At 28.9% G+C, this 15,548-nt stretch overlaps 2 protein-coding genes across 3 annotated transcripts; one reads left to right on the top strand and one right to left on the bottom strand.

The window, feature by feature from the left end:
- The first annotated feature begins 2,553 nt into the window (after positions 1-2,553).
- Positions 2,554-6,866, top strand: LOC145190240 (calaxin-like). Of its 2 annotated transcripts, none has more exons than XM_090091282.1 (7): positions 2,554-2,810; positions 5,263-5,403; positions 5,793-5,897; positions 6,130-6,215; positions 6,368-6,433; positions 6,545-6,649; positions 6,764-6,866. In XM_090091282.1, the coding sequence occupies exons 1-7, from the start codon at positions 2,744-2,746 to the stop codon at positions 6,803-6,805; spliced, it is 612 nt and encodes a 203-aa protein (XP_089947408.1). In that variant the 5' UTR covers positions 2,554-2,743; the 3' UTR covers positions 6,806-6,866. The 2 variants fall into 2 exon arrangements, with proteins under 2 accessions (XP_089947408.1, XP_089947409.1); XM_090091283.1 differs by lacking the exon at positions 2,554-2,810 and adding an exon at positions 3,338-3,391.
- A 7,199-nt stretch (positions 6,867-14,065) lies between these two features.
- LOC145190433 (glia maturation factor beta-like) lies at positions 14,066-15,548 on the bottom strand. The gene has a single exon (XM_080067303.2). The coding sequence runs from the start codon at positions 15,506-15,508 to the stop codon at positions 15,077-15,079; it is 432 nt and encodes a 143-aa protein (XP_079923429.2). The 5' UTR covers positions 15,509-15,548; the 3' UTR covers positions 14,066-15,076.

Below are 15,548 nucleotides of genomic sequence, written 5' to 3'. Positions count from 1 at the left end.
AAATTAACAGATTTACATGCAAAATGCTAATGTAGCAATCAAGAATTTGATAAAAACATGTCATATTATTAAATTATGGTCAGAAAAATCCCTAAAATCAAAACTAGAAACACAAGATTTGAAGATAACTCAAAGTATGGAAGCCTCTTATGGTCAGCTTTTAACAGATCTACCAACAGTTCGTAAAATAATCCAGTTGAATAAACAGAATGTATTAAAAAAGATTGATAAAGTCTTACCAAATTATGAGCTATAGTGACCCATCGGCTACCTCTACTTTGAAAAAATTTATTCTCATGAATGTTGGAAAACTGGCGGGATTTTTGAGCACCGTTACTTGTGACGCTATTAAGATATTAACCTAATTCTGCGGCATTTTATCAAAAAGTGTAATATGGATTAAGTATTTCATATATCGTCCCCGTCATAACATGCAACTTTCTTGAGTAGTTAACTTAAAAACTTCACATAGTGTTATGTTTGTAACAATTTATTTTTTGTAATAAAGATTTGAGTAAATCATACCAATCTTATTAAACAGAATCGGAAATAGGGTTGTAAACAAATCATTAAAAAAGGCGCCATAAAAAAAAATCGTTTCTCATTGTCAAAACAAAACCAAATCAAAACAGTGTTAGTTTTTTTTTTTTTTTTCTTTCGAGATGAACCTAGAAAATGAACTCTAATTTCGAAGAATACCAATCATCGGAACTCGTCCGATCTCAAATAGCATTTGATGGTTCGTACTCTACTAAAAGCTCGTTAATATTTTGTAACTAAAACACCACTTCAGATACGAGCACCTAATATTATTACTCTAGCTACATTACTGGTACAACATTTTGTGTTTATCAAAATATTAATTGTTTCCCAGCGTAAGAAGATACTTTTAATTTAAATTTTTTTATCAAAAAATTTTTTTTTCACGCAACTCTTAAAATTGCCTAAAAAATTTGATTTTCGCTTGAAAAAGTTGATCGCAAATCTTTTTCAAACAGAAGATGCATGGAGAAGATACTGGAGTAGCCTGCAAAGGCTTGGGAACGAACGGATAACTTTTTTTTATCATTATTTACTTCAACTTTAAATTTATCCAATTACAACAATTTTCTTTAAAATAATTAATCTTTAAAATCATATTGATGGAAAGTAATAAACAATAGCTTTTTTTTGTTGTTAAGCTGATAATTTAAGAACTTCTGATAACAGAGCATATTAACTTAAAAATGTAAATAATAGACAGGTAACTACAACTATAAAAGATTGATAATTGGCACGGTTTGCCACGAATTTTCAACAGTTTGTCAAGCTGTGAAAAAATTTAGATCTACTGGAAGTTTATAAAACAAGGAGCGTTCAGGAGCGTTCATTAACCAAGACAACTACTGAGAGATGAGAAAACTCATTTAAAAGTTAATCCAAACAAGCTTGAATTTCTGTGTTTTTGAATTACGAATTTAAAGCAATGTCTATACAGCAAAACTAAGCCTGCGTGCTTCAATTAGTTTGGTAAACGACCAGCAAAAAAAACCATTTTATTTTTGCGAAAAAATAGAAAAGTCCGCCTTAAGGTTGCTGAAACATATTTCAATTGGACAACGGGCAAAATCTCTGAAGCGATAAGAGAATAGCTGCTAAGATGATAGATACTCCAGCATCACAATAAAACAAAAAGAAAAAGCATTTTTTCTAACATTGATAAATAAAGGAGTTTTTCAACTTGAAAAACGTCTTTAACTATTTCTATGCTAGATAAAATTATTGTTCTTAAGTAACCATCGCAAAATCCTGATTTTAATCCTACAGAGAAATTATGGAAATATTTGGATTGCCAGTTGATAGGTGGAAAATCAAAAGATAGATACGATTTAGAATAACTAAAGAAACTTTAGAAAATATAAAATATTATTTTCTTAAGCTTCATTATTTGCTATAAATTTATTTGAGATTAGTTATCGAGTTTTTGGATTCCATGCTGTGGCAATGTCAAGCATGCATTGATACTAAAGGCTATCAAGTACTAAGTTCATTAAATTGTTGTGAGTAAATTTTGAGACTTTTGATTGTTTGAGCCCCCAAGATATGGTTACAGGTTGTTCGCAAACTTTAGCACGACTATATTTAAGATTATTTGTAAATATAATTTTGAAACAATAACTTAAAAGTGTTTTTTTTTGTTTTTTTTTTAATGCAATTAATGAGTTATAGTCCAAGTATGTATATGTTTTCCGTATATCTTGTTTATAGTTTATATTTGCATAATTTAATTTTTAAACCAAACCAATGTCCTCATGAATTAAAAATTAATCTTTTCCTAAACCTAGCTAAGGATTAAAATACTAGAATAGTGCTCACAACTAGGCGTATCGCTTTTAATAATACTTCTATGCGCTATATATTTAAACAACCCTTAATAAATTTAGTGATTAATAGCAGAACAACTTTTTTTCACACAATTGATTAGAAATCCTGAAGTTTACTGAAATCTAGCTTTATTCATTAAGTTGCATAATCGATTCTTGAAAATAAAAGGAAAATTTAAGTAAACAATCCCTTTACGCACAAACATTTTGTTTACAACGGATCTTGTTACAATAGCGTCCTTCGAAACGGCAAAAAGATAACTGAAAAAAGGTTTATTAACCCTTGGTATAATTCATATAGCATCTACATAATAATAACAAAAGAATAAATGTATTTTACATCCCATTATGGTTAATTTGCAAGTTAAAAACAGAAAAAAATGGCTGGTCTAATAATAAAGAAAAATCATGCTAAACTAGCCGAAAGTATTTACAAATCAACACATTGTAAGCATTTTCCTTATTTTTTTCCAGAAAATATTTAAGTTTTTATCTAAAAAAAAAAGAGTTGAATAAGTTAGACTTATGTCTAAAAATTGAAATATGATAACATGTTATTTAAAGATTCATGGTTTGTCATGCAGTTTTTTTATTGCAGAAGTCTGTGTTCTAAAAGTTATGCTTTTTTTTTTTCTTTTGTCTTTCTTTTTTTTTTTTTAAGGACTTTTCTATAGAGCTAAATGCTGCACACAAAATCATGGAGTAGCTTTAAGCAACAGCCCTAGATAATTTTACATATTTTAGTTAACATTATGGTGAATTAATAGTATTCTTAAAATATTTTAACAAAAATTCTTAAAATTTTACTTAAGTTTATTTTTTTATTATTCTGATTATAGCAACCTGTTTTTATAAATTGAGCTTTAATACAAAAAGATTTTGAAAAAGTAAAATTGAATTAACTGATTTTTAGTTAAAGTTATTATAATTAAATTTGTTTTCCAACAACTATAGATAAAGTTAATTTAAAGAAATGTGTACAGTTTTCTCAAGGCTAAGACATCAAAGACTTGTACAGGGTGTATAAGGTACTTTAGGATGAATTTTTATAATAAAGCCAGTTTTGGCTCAATAACTATGTAAGTTTTAAATTTTTTATAGCCTTTCAACAGCCAACAGCGCTTCACACAGTAGATCTTCCAATTGCATATATTGATTATTTGGAACTCCATAGCTTTAAAACTTGTTCCATGACCTCAATGTAGGCAGCTGAGTTAACTCTAAAGGAATTTAGGTATTACATGTCTTTCATGACTCAAAAAAGAATACTGATTTTTGGTTAATTGGTCAGCCTTTAATATCAGTTAATGGAGCCAAGCTGCCTAATTGTAGGGAAATTACAAAGTATGTCTAAGTTCTAATGAATGATCCAGAGAATGTCAAAAATAAAGTGAAGAATGAGGATATTATTTGTCTTTTAATTGATGTTGTTATTATGTTTTGGAGTATGGTATGTATGTAAAACTCAATACAGAAAGATCATTTGTTATGAAATTATGGAAGAACTTGCAGAGTTCAGTAAAAAAAAATTGGGGAAAAATATCTGATCTTGGCAACAAGAGAGTAAATGTTATGAAAAGATTGAAGTCTCTTTTTCACAATTTCAGAAAACAAACACATTTTTTCAGTTGGAGCAACTGAAAAAATGTGTATGTTTTCCAAACAGATGCAATATAATGATGACATGGTTACTAAATTCATGACTATTTATGCATTCATGGGTTGTTTCTGCACTTTTGTAAGGATAAAAGCATATTATGGAGCAGATGGATCCACAAACAACCTTTAGTTTGTTAATGAGGTGATTGATTTTAGAGTAGTTGATTAAAAATATTGCTGACATGGTCATTAACATTAATCATGATTGATACTTGTCAAAAAAAAAACTTTCCTTTTGGTTTGTTCAGTAAACATCCTTTGGTGACAGAAAAACTAAAGGGAAAAATGGCGGATTAATGGCTTTTGGTTCTAATATCAGAAAACTTCCAAACTTTTAAGCCAGTCTTAAAGAAAATTGTTTTTGATACTGCTTTAACAAGCTGATTGGGCCTGAATCTCATTTGTTGTTCCACATTTTGAAAGAGAGCACTGGCTTCTAAACCAAAGTTGAATAACAATTTGCTTAGACATTTAGGTTGTCAAAGATGCAGTGAGCAGGATTTCAAGTTTATCTTTTGATTTTGCAACAATGATTACAACTGATATTGAACAAATGGCATGGTTGTTGCTAGGTGTTGAGCAGCATAGAAATTTACAATAATATAGTTTTATTAGTTCTGTTAGTTCTGTTAGTTCTTGTTAGTACTAGTACATTAATAACTTTTCAAGTAGTATAGTCCTTCATGAAAACTTTTCATTTGGTCACAAAACTGACTAAATATGTAAAATTAATAAATTTGATGCAAAATTTTCTTGTTATAAATGCTTAACATAACATTATTTTTTGTGGACTTTAATTATATTTTATATTTATATTTGTAAAATGACATCTTTTTGAACAGTTCTTACTTAAAAAAGGTGTGGGAGTGAGTTGAGTTGAAGGGCATCTTCAGGGGCTTTGAAGGATCTCATGATAGCTCATCAAAATTCTGTAAAAACTATTTTTAAATGTAACATTGATAGATAATGGAAAAAACTTCACCTCAAGAAACTTTTAGACTTTATAACATATCCTAGACCCTAATTTATGTATATGTTTTACATACAAATATTTTCACATTAAAGATGCCTAATGTTTTAATAACAAAATATTTTATATTTTTATATGTACATGCATATATTTTAATGAATATGCAAAGCTACAAAGATAATCTTTTTCAAAAATCTTATTTTAGCTAAACTTACCCTCAATAATTATAATAATTTGTTCTAATTTATTGGCAGTTTTTTTTATGTTTAGTTGAAAAAGTGGAAGTTGAAAATCTGTTAGCAATTTTTCGTGAACTTGTCCCCAACCAAAAAGCAAAAATGGATCGTATTAAATTTCGAGCACTTCTTCATAATACATTTCAGATGACTGATGATGTTCTTATGGATAGAAGTTTGTTTCATTTTTTTACAAATTTTTTAAATTTTAATTTTTTTACAATCTAGAAAATTTGTGCTTAACATGAAGGCTCATTAAAAAATATATTTATTTTAAACAATGAATATGTCTGATATTTACAAAATGAAAATGCAAGCCTCATAGTGATTTTAGTATTATTGTTATATATAATTGTTACAGTTTTATATATATAAATGTTATGGTTTGACATTTTTTTTGTTTTTTAAGTTTCTTTTTATATGCCATAATGTCTTTTTACTATAATTGCTTTAGAAAAAAATCATTTAGAAAATCAAATCTAAAAATTAAAAGAAGAAAATCTTAGAAAAGATGATATTATGTAACCTTCATAGCTTTAGTTTGGCTTCTTTTGTGTTTTTCAGTTTTCAGGGCATTTGATCAAGACAATGACAGCAGTATAAGCATGGAAGAGTGGATATGTGGCCTATCTATATTTTTACGTGGTACTTTAGATGAACAGACTCGATGTATGTTAATGATATTTTTTTGAAGTTTTGTGTTTTTTTTTTGTTTTTTTTTTATAAATAAGGTTGTTACATTTTTATTTTGTATCCCTAACATAGTATGGTGCTTCATATTGCATGTTTTAGTAAAATCATTTATTGCATGTATAATATCAGCCTTTTATGTTTTTCTTTACTTGCTGCTGATTATATTTCATATTTGGTAACTTACATATACAATGTATGTTTTTTTTAGATTGCTTTGATGTTTATGATTTAAATTCAAATGGTTATATTACCAGGGAGGAGATTTTTCATATGCTGAAAAATTCTCTAATCAAGGTTTTACTGTAATATGAAATTCCTAAAAATAAAGTACAAATGCATGATAAAGATTTAAATAAACTGAGCTTTTAAAAACTTTTATTTTTTTTTGTATTGGTTAGTGTTCTTGATTTTTTTTTGCACTAATAAAACTATTAAATTTTTTTTAGCAACCTTCAGAAGAAGATCCAGATGAAGGTGTCAAAGACCTAGTTGAAATTACACTCAAGAAAATGGTGCTTAAGAATGTGTTTAAAACGTATCTTTTGGTTGTTGTCTGTTGTCTGAAGTTCATGTTTTTGTATAGAAGTGATGTTAATTAGGACCTTTTTTAATTTTAATGACAGGACTTTGATCATGACAATCGGTTATCTTATGCTGATTTTAAACAAGCTGTTGAAGAAGAGCCATTATTACTTGAAGCATTTGGTCCATGCTTACCAGAACATGAGGTATCTTTTTATTTAATAGTATTCAATTTTTTTTTTAACACATGGAATAATTTATGTTGCTTCAGAACTTATATAATACAAATTTTCTGATTGACTTTTTCCATTAAATTTCAGCGTGTTGAGTTATTCACCAAACAGTTTTCTGGTGCTTCTTAATTGAAAATCAAATTGAAATGTAATTTTTTTTTTATTTTCATTAAAATTTTTAAAACAGAAATTCTTGTTTTTGTTTCCTTTCTGTTAAAAGTTTTGCATTACTTTTTTCATTTCTGGTTTATCACTTTTCATTTTTAATATTTAAAAAATAACATCCATGATCTTAAATATCATAACTTTTCTTTTTTTCTTAAGTTCTGCAAACTTTTTGTGTAAGGCTTTTGTCCCTTCCCTCAACAAGCTAATAGTTGTTTTTTTAAAGTAAATTTAATTTTCAGTGTAACTAAAACTGTTGCCTTTGATTGCCATCTGCTTTGATTTATTGCTTACTGCTCACCATAATCTCTTCTTAAATGTTGCATAAATTAAAAAGCTGCCAGAGTCACAAAATAGACTTTCGTGACTTTGGCAGCTTCTAGTGAAACACTGGGCGAAGCATTATTTTCATAGAAAAAGGAAGATATTTTTTTATATCCTTTATATTTTATGTTCTCGCAACCAAAAGTTCCAATGCCTGATATACTTAAAATTTATTTTCCGGTTGTTTTTTTTGTTTTGTTTGTTTGTTTGTTTGTTAAAGACAGTGTTTAATAGCAGAATAAGAAAGCTAAGAAAGTTTAAGATAAAAGCTCTATAAAACGTTTGAATTTCTAATCTTTATTTATGCATAAATTTAGTAATTGTCAGATAATTAGTAAACTGTCATAATAATAATAAATTTGTACTGAGTTTGTTTATCTATATTTAATAGACATTTACACAAAAACCATTACAAGTGACTAATTGTAATTTATAACTTACTGTCGTTTAAAAATGCTGTTCACCGATCTAATTTTAACGAAACAGCAGTAAATCGTTCTTGGCCAATTACTACCCGTTATTTCTAAGTTTTTGAAACATTCAAAGCATCAGTCATATATTCAAGAATTTCATTGCAAGAGTAATGAAACCTTTAAAGTGTTATATTTGCCTTCAAAATTCTGACAAAGTGTTCTTTAGATGGGTCTGCAACCATCATGCACCGCTGTGTCGTGTGATTAAAAAAGTAGAACAGTCAGATAGTTAACACCATATGTAAATATGGCAAAAAGTTAAACAATAAAAAATATTAAAATTGATTTTTATAAGACAACCTTAATAGAAAGTTTGATGAAAAATTGAGATGGAAGTCAAAAAAAAAGTTTGTCGTGTTTTATTGTACTCAACACAAACCCTTAGTTTGCCAAAGAGCAAAGAAAATATCCACATCGAGAAAAATTCTCTGAAGCCATGATTTAAAATAAACTGATTCGGTATGAATGGAGAACGTTTCATAAGATACCCAAACCAGCAGCAATTGAACCTCAGACAAAAATGCGGGCTGTGAAAATGACTCTAAAACATACATCACGCTTATTGAAGCAGTTGCAAAAGTATCAACACTGAAGTGTTTTGTGAACGTGTCAGCACATCATTCTCAGAATGACGAGTTGACAGAAAGGTGAGTAATACTTTTTAATACATTTATTTCAAATAGTGATGATTAACTTTATTTTTGAATGGGAAAAAAGTTGGCGAAAAAAAAACAATCATTCGTTGTAATGATTTACAAGTTGAATTCTGGCTTAACTATTAGTTACCAAATTCTTGTGGCATATTTAATTTTCTACAACATTTTCTACAAAACATGATTATATTTTTACGCTTTTATCGCTCTAAAAATCAAAACAGAGGGCAGGAAGAACTCTTTCTAATTTACGAATTTATTTAGAAAATCATTTTAACTACTATCAATTAGAATTTGACTATTTTTAAAGTAGAGAAACTCGACACCCCATTACTAATATGCTCCGAGGTGCTGAGAACGAACCTGGGCATCAGAGAACCTAGGATAATGTTCGGAATAAACAAAATCATGGACAAAAATGTCAATTGCATAAAATCATTTTCCCCAAAAATTTACATTGGTCCCCATCAAATTGTGATGACAGAGAAGACAAGTCGTTGATTATCTGTTTGTAATGGAATTGTTTCTGTCTCCACAAAAAAATTCCATCACAAACAGATAATCAACGGAAATAGATTTGTAAATTAAAAAATTCGTGTTTAAAAAAATAAGGTAACATGTCTTTTAAACTGTACAAGATCTTGCTGATCATTCGTTAATCAACTCTTCTATTTCAAAAACGTTCTGGATATAGAGCAGTCACTTGCGAATCGGTTTTGATTCTGCATGATGCCATCAATCATTGCGTGACAGCTACGTGTATTGCAAGTGAAGTGATGTACGTTGATACATATGTATGTCTTTGCGGAATTACTATTCAAATGTGTTTTGCGATTTTTCACATCTTCATGCTAATACACTTTAATTTTCACTAAATGATTCTTTTCGAAATGTAAAAAACGAAATATATATATATATATAATACCCTAAATGAATGTAATGGCCGAAATCAACCTTCCCTCCACTGACCAGCAAACATTCCGACCATTGATAAAAAATTCTATATATTTATAACATATTTCTGTAACAGTTTCTATTTGAGAAATGTATGCAAGTTTTTTTTTGTAGCATTTGCAAATTATGTTTACTGTAAATAGGGCAGGAACTAGAAGTACCACTTAAAGTCGTTATTAAACGTTAAAGTCGTTGTAAAACATAATTATAAAAACTCGGTCAGCTACAACTTTGTTCCCAGGGCATTTTTTTACAATCCTAAACATATTATGTCCTGAGTACAAGTTTGATTAAATTTACAAAAAAACCTTGTATTGTAATTATTTTTTTTTTTTTTTTTTTTTATCAGTTATACTAATAAAATAATGCAAATAATCAAAATTAATATCCTGTAATGAATCATAACAGCAAATAGCTATAGAACAAGAATGGGCATGACTTTGACTTCATCAAGCTGGTAGGTAAACAATAAAAAATGCTTAAAATATCCTGACTCGGTTCTTTCTTTGTTTAAAAACATCTTGTGTGGCAATAAACCATTTGCATTATGATTTTTAAAAATGAATTAAATTTTTTTTTTAGATACATCGATGAATATAAAAATGAGTATTTCAGCCTTCGCTGGTGGCACACTATTGATTTTGAGTTTTACCCTGTCAGCCGGTGCTAGTATCAAGAAAGAGTTTAAATGTAGTGAACTGTTTAATTTAAGAAATTGCATTTACAATGGGCAGTGTCTTAACGGAACTTCGCCAACCGTAAGAAATTGTGTATTCTCAAATGACTGCCGTTCAAACATAACCAAAGTGTATGCCAATTGTAAAGAGTTGCATGAAGGAGTTCGAGGAGAGTGTACAGAAAAATGCAAAACAGTACTTAGAAATTTCTGGTCGTCCAAAACAGGAGTGATAATGACAAGATGCAGTTGCCAAAACGATATTTCTTGCACTGTTTTGAGGTCCAGGTACCATAGTTGTTTAAGTGGGAAAGTAGTGAGTAAAAATAATAGTTGTGTAGAAGCGCAACGTTTATGTATGGAAAACAAGATATGCTCCAAATTATTCTCCAACTATTTTGATGTCTGTAAAGATTTATTGTTTGGCGCTTATGAATGCACGAAAGAATGCATGAAAGCTGAGCAAAAACTGTTTGGATATCGTATTGGAAAAAGACTGAAGACTTGTACTTGCGATGGAACTGTGGAAGAAGAGAAATTTTGTCGTGGGGTGCGTCTGGCGAGGAGAAAACTGTGCAGTTCGACAAGCTAATCGTAAAACGAAAAATTCATTTTAAAAAGTTTATTTAAGAAGAAGAAAAGCGAAAAGTAAAAAAAAAAGAGATCGAAAACAGGATCTTAGGAAAATTACTTGACTTTTATTGTGAAGAAAATGTAAGAAACGTTCGCTCACTTTAAAAAAAGGAATACTCGGACATTCGAAATATATATATATTTTTATTTTTAAAATTTAACCCAGATTTTCGTATTTATTTATGAAAGAACTTTGAAATAATATTTATTTTGATGCTGACCTCGACATCCTAAAAACAATTAAACATGCTTTGTTGGCAAAATAAAATGTGCTTCGTTAACAAAGTCCATAGCGAACTTTGTACCGACCGGATGTTTTTAAAGTAATTATGGTGAGATGACAGCTTATGTTGTTTTTAGACAATGTTTATGTGATTAAACTTTGATTTAAAGAAGTATTTAAAAAAACCAATCTTTCATCTTTCACATATATATATATATATATATATATATATATATATATATATATATATATATATATATATATATATATATATATATATATATATATAATAGCAAACCAGTAATCTTCTGCCAAATCATTATGAAAAAACCGTTAAAAAATCAAATTTTCTTATTAATGGTATCACAATCCCAACTGTCAAATGACGCAAGTATGTGTTAATTCATCTATCTATAATTGTTTACCGGTCTTGTTTTTTGTTTAACAAATTTGCGCCCCTATAGATAGCAATTTCTGTTTTTTCATTTAAGCATAGGACACATCTTATTGTGGTAAGCTGGTGAAGCTGACATTTCCTGATGATGCTTTATTCAAATGATGGTTTTCGTTTTTTTTCTTTTATGCGCCATAATTCGGTGTTATTTATGTACGAAAAATCTATCATCTAAAGGGGAATTTCACACAAATGATTAAATATAGGCTTGCCACAGTGGACTGAAGGGTGCCGTACGACAAAGGTTTTACCCTTATAATTTTTTTTGCCCAATTCTTAACTTACAGGGTGAACTGAATTTGTAAAAGAAAAAATCAAAATTCTCCGTAGGATGTTTTTTGGTGCAGTTCACCATTAAGTTAAGTATCGTGTAAAAAAGGAAGGTCAATTTTTTGCCCTAGGACACTTTCCAGCAGGGTACTTTCCAGCCCACTATATTGCTCCATTTGACAGCAAAGATTTAATCATCAAGAAACCATAACTGAACACAGTTCAGTTTGGTGAACTTACTTTTTAGCTTCAAGTTATAAAATCAATTAATATTTATAGATGCTCATTTTTTAAACACTTAATAGCCCATACTATTTAGATTAAAAATTTTTAACAGTATTGACCTGTAAATCATATTTGAAATTTTAGATTGTCGTGTTTGTTTGTTTATAATAGAATACAAAGCGCTGTTAAGGTAAAGTCAGAAGTCAGTAACCAACATTAGTGGCCTTAGCGTATATAAGTCCCCCCCCCCCCCCTACTAAATTATCACTATTTACATTTTCCGTATTCTTTACTTATTAACATTTGTAAAAAGACCGTTCGTTTATAATTGAGAAATAAAAAAATATAAAATAGTTTATCATAAAAAAAGCAAAAACATAATTTCATTGACAAAGAGAAACACAATTTTAAAACAACTTTATAACCAGAGTGCATGGTGTGTACATTGAAACATGGTGGGTTCTCTGCTATGGTTTATTGCTCTTTTTCCGATTCTAAGATTTGGAAACTTATTTAAAATTAGTGGCATGATGAAAAAAGAAGAATACAATAGAATTCTTGAATAAAATACTGCTCCATTTGATTTGCGAGTAAATGGTGCTGAATTCATTTTTCAGCAGGACAATATCCCCGCACATAGCTCCAAGCTATGCAGAAGTGAAACGAAACGCTGGTAAAGTTATGTAAATAACATGATGTGGCCTTCACAAAGCCTTGATCTCGATCCTTATGAACTTCTATGAGACGAGCTGGACAGAAAATTCTGCGACCGGTGACCGTCATCAAAGGGAAAATATGTGGAATATCTCAAAAGAGAGTTGGGGCAATATATCACTTAAAACCATAAATAGTTTAGTAGCTCGAATGCCCAGACTCGTAAAAAAAGTGATTAAATCTAAGGGTAGTTTTTATTTTCGTTTTAATTTAAATATTATTATTTCCATTTTTGTTTTGCATTCTTTAGTTGTGTGTTTTTGTTGTTTTTAAATTTTTTGTCTGATTTTGCAAACACCTCATTAGATTAATTTATTCATTAACTTTAATTTTTCATTTTTTCATGACGGTCTCAAACTCTTGTTACACAAGTTCGATTAACGCGGATTGGTTGTGCTTTATTTAACGAAATTCTAGATTAACGCGGATCTCTTAATAGTATTTTGTTTGCAAACAGCTATTATGTAAAAGTCTATGCAAAATCTTTTTTTTGCTCTTTTCCATTTGTATACTGTTTTCTCCAATTTACCTGTTGCAAATGCAGGGTCTGGTCAAAGATTCAATGAGTATTATAAGAGGTGGCTAACTCTGGAAGGTCTCTTTTCAGTGTTGTTAACATTCAACTGGCACAAGCTTTATTCAACTTAAAATATATCTTGAAACAATCTTGCCACTTTGAGGGGTTTTCTCGCCTGATCATCTGCATGTATGTAGCTTGAGTTTTACAAATTAACATTTCTGCATTGCAAGGGGCTTCATTTTATTTTTTCTGTCAACGGGAGTGTTTATTAGCAATAGTCATGTTGTTCTTTGACCAACGGAGAACTTTTATTTGTCAACTGATATTTAACATATCATAGGTCACACTTGCCTGTTGCAATATCGAAAAGATTGTAATGGTTTATATTTTGAATAAATGTCTTTAATACTTTTTTGTTACTGTGCTTAGAATGACTTAAATACTTTCATATAGTTATGTTGGTATTTACTCAATCTGCAAAACACGGCGAGAAATAAAATGGATTGAAGGTCTGTCCAAGTTTTATCTACTATTATTGTAATATTTCATCGTAGTATTTGAACCAATGGTAAGTTAATTTTCAGTCCGCACATAAAAGTTGAAACAAAATCGTTACAACCATGTTATGCTTTACAGATTACTAGTCAATACAGCTTAGGAAAATATCAGCAAGCAAGGTTGCTAAAATCTTACATGACTTTACCTCTGTTTATGAAATACTAAGAAGATTGCAGTTCTAGTATGACACTGTCAAAGCAACCCCAAATTGTGTTTCATGTAGAAGATTAACTTGGTTTTGAAAATTTTATTTGAAACCAATGTAGAAGCAAGTACTTGATGGGATTTTTTAACTAGACAGATTTTTTTGTCAATACAAAATTGAAATATTCTAAGTTCATTTTATGAATAAACTCAAAAACTCTTTTTTTTAAATGTGCATACATTTTCATAGATTGTAAATCTTTTCAACTGCAACCTCCTATAATATAGTGGTAACCCACACTTCCTTATAAATACAAATGTATGTATACATGGACTTAAATATACAAATAGATTGATATGGTTAATTATATCTTTTTTTTTTTACACACACAAAAAACGTTAGTAGCAGTGTTAATTTATTTTACTCTAAAGTTTACATATTCAGTCAAAATATCCTTAACAATAACAATAGTAGTAATAATAAAACATTTTTAATAAAAAATCTGAATATTAAAACTATAAAAGTGAATGGGAACACAACTAAACTTTGATCAAATAAAAATAAAAGCTCAAAAAAGTAAGCACTCATTAAATACCTGTCTACTCGTTTCTCCAAGCAAGCAAATAGGTCATTTGTGCGTGCATAATTACTAAAACTTTAATTTTCAAGTTGTATAAACAAAATTGCCCAAAATTTACTGAACAAACTGAAATGTCAAGACAAGTTGAAAAGAGCTTTTTACAGGTAATTATTTGCAATTACCATTAGGCAAATTTGAAAGATTAACTATAGTTTGAAATATTTTAAATATCATGATACAAAAGAGCTTAAAAAATATATCTATTTCAAGTTTTAACCCATTATTATGTTTTATTATAGCTAGTAAAAATATATATACAAAACAAATTTACATTCTTCATTTTATCATAATAGTCACAAGTGTCATTTTTTATCCAAATTTCCCTTAATATTTATCAAAATATATTTTTTAGCATTCAATTGCTTTTACTTGTATTCTATGGGTTAGCAATCAACATATATTTTCTTATTATTTTTAAAAGCTATAAAACTATTGCACTTTTAATTTAATTTTAAAAGTCATCAACTAAAGTGTATTAGGCAGACCTATCATTTGCATTATTTATATAAATTTATATCAAGGCTTTAAATAAATAAATAAAAACAAACAAACAAAAAAAACACAATAAAATAAAAAAAAAATAAAAATAAAATAACCACAATAAAAAAACAGCTAAATTGAGAGCATCATACTTATACGATAATTATTTTATACAAAACGATATTTTTTGAAGTTTATTTCAATCATTTAACATATAGCAAAACAAAACATTAACTGTTTTATGTAAACAAATTAAGTATTCGAGACAATTATGAAGCCATAAATATCTTGTTTTAATGGTTTGACACAAGATCAAGCTTAGAATTTATCCACTCCTCAGTAAGTTCTTCTGTATCTCTTACCTCGAAGACTTTAGTCAAACCCAACTCATTCACAACACTAGTTTTTGATCCAGCATACATTATCTGTAGTTCGGTCTTTGCTCCTTGTGGACTTACAAAAATAAAGCATAGTGGATAAGAAACTCTGCCGTTTTGGTGCGTTTTACGAAAACTGATAACTACATATCTTGGTAAATGCTCTGGAAGTTCAGAAACAAAGTCTTCAAATGATATATCTTCATATAACTCATCTTTAACAACTAGTAACTTTTCTGGATCAATCTTCATAACTAACGCTGCAAATGATTCTTCCTTTCGGAAACGAAATTGTTTCAGAGAGGCTTTAAGATCAGCGGATATGTCACAGACTGTTGGCGTAGCCATCTTTGAAAAAAGCCTGAATCTTTTCGAGGGAAAAATAACT

The sequence above is a fragment of the Hydra viridissima genome, unplaced genomic scaffold (genome assembly GCF_058129835.1).
Source record: "Hydra viridissima isolate aposymbiotic clone 2 unplaced genomic scaffold, HvirCarnegie_v1 scaffold_6, whole genome shotgun sequence".
NCBI lineage: Eukaryota > Metazoa > Cnidaria > Hydrozoa > Anthoathecata > Hydridae > Hydra > Hydra viridissima.
This window is presented reverse-complemented; position numbering and strand designations above follow the sequence as displayed.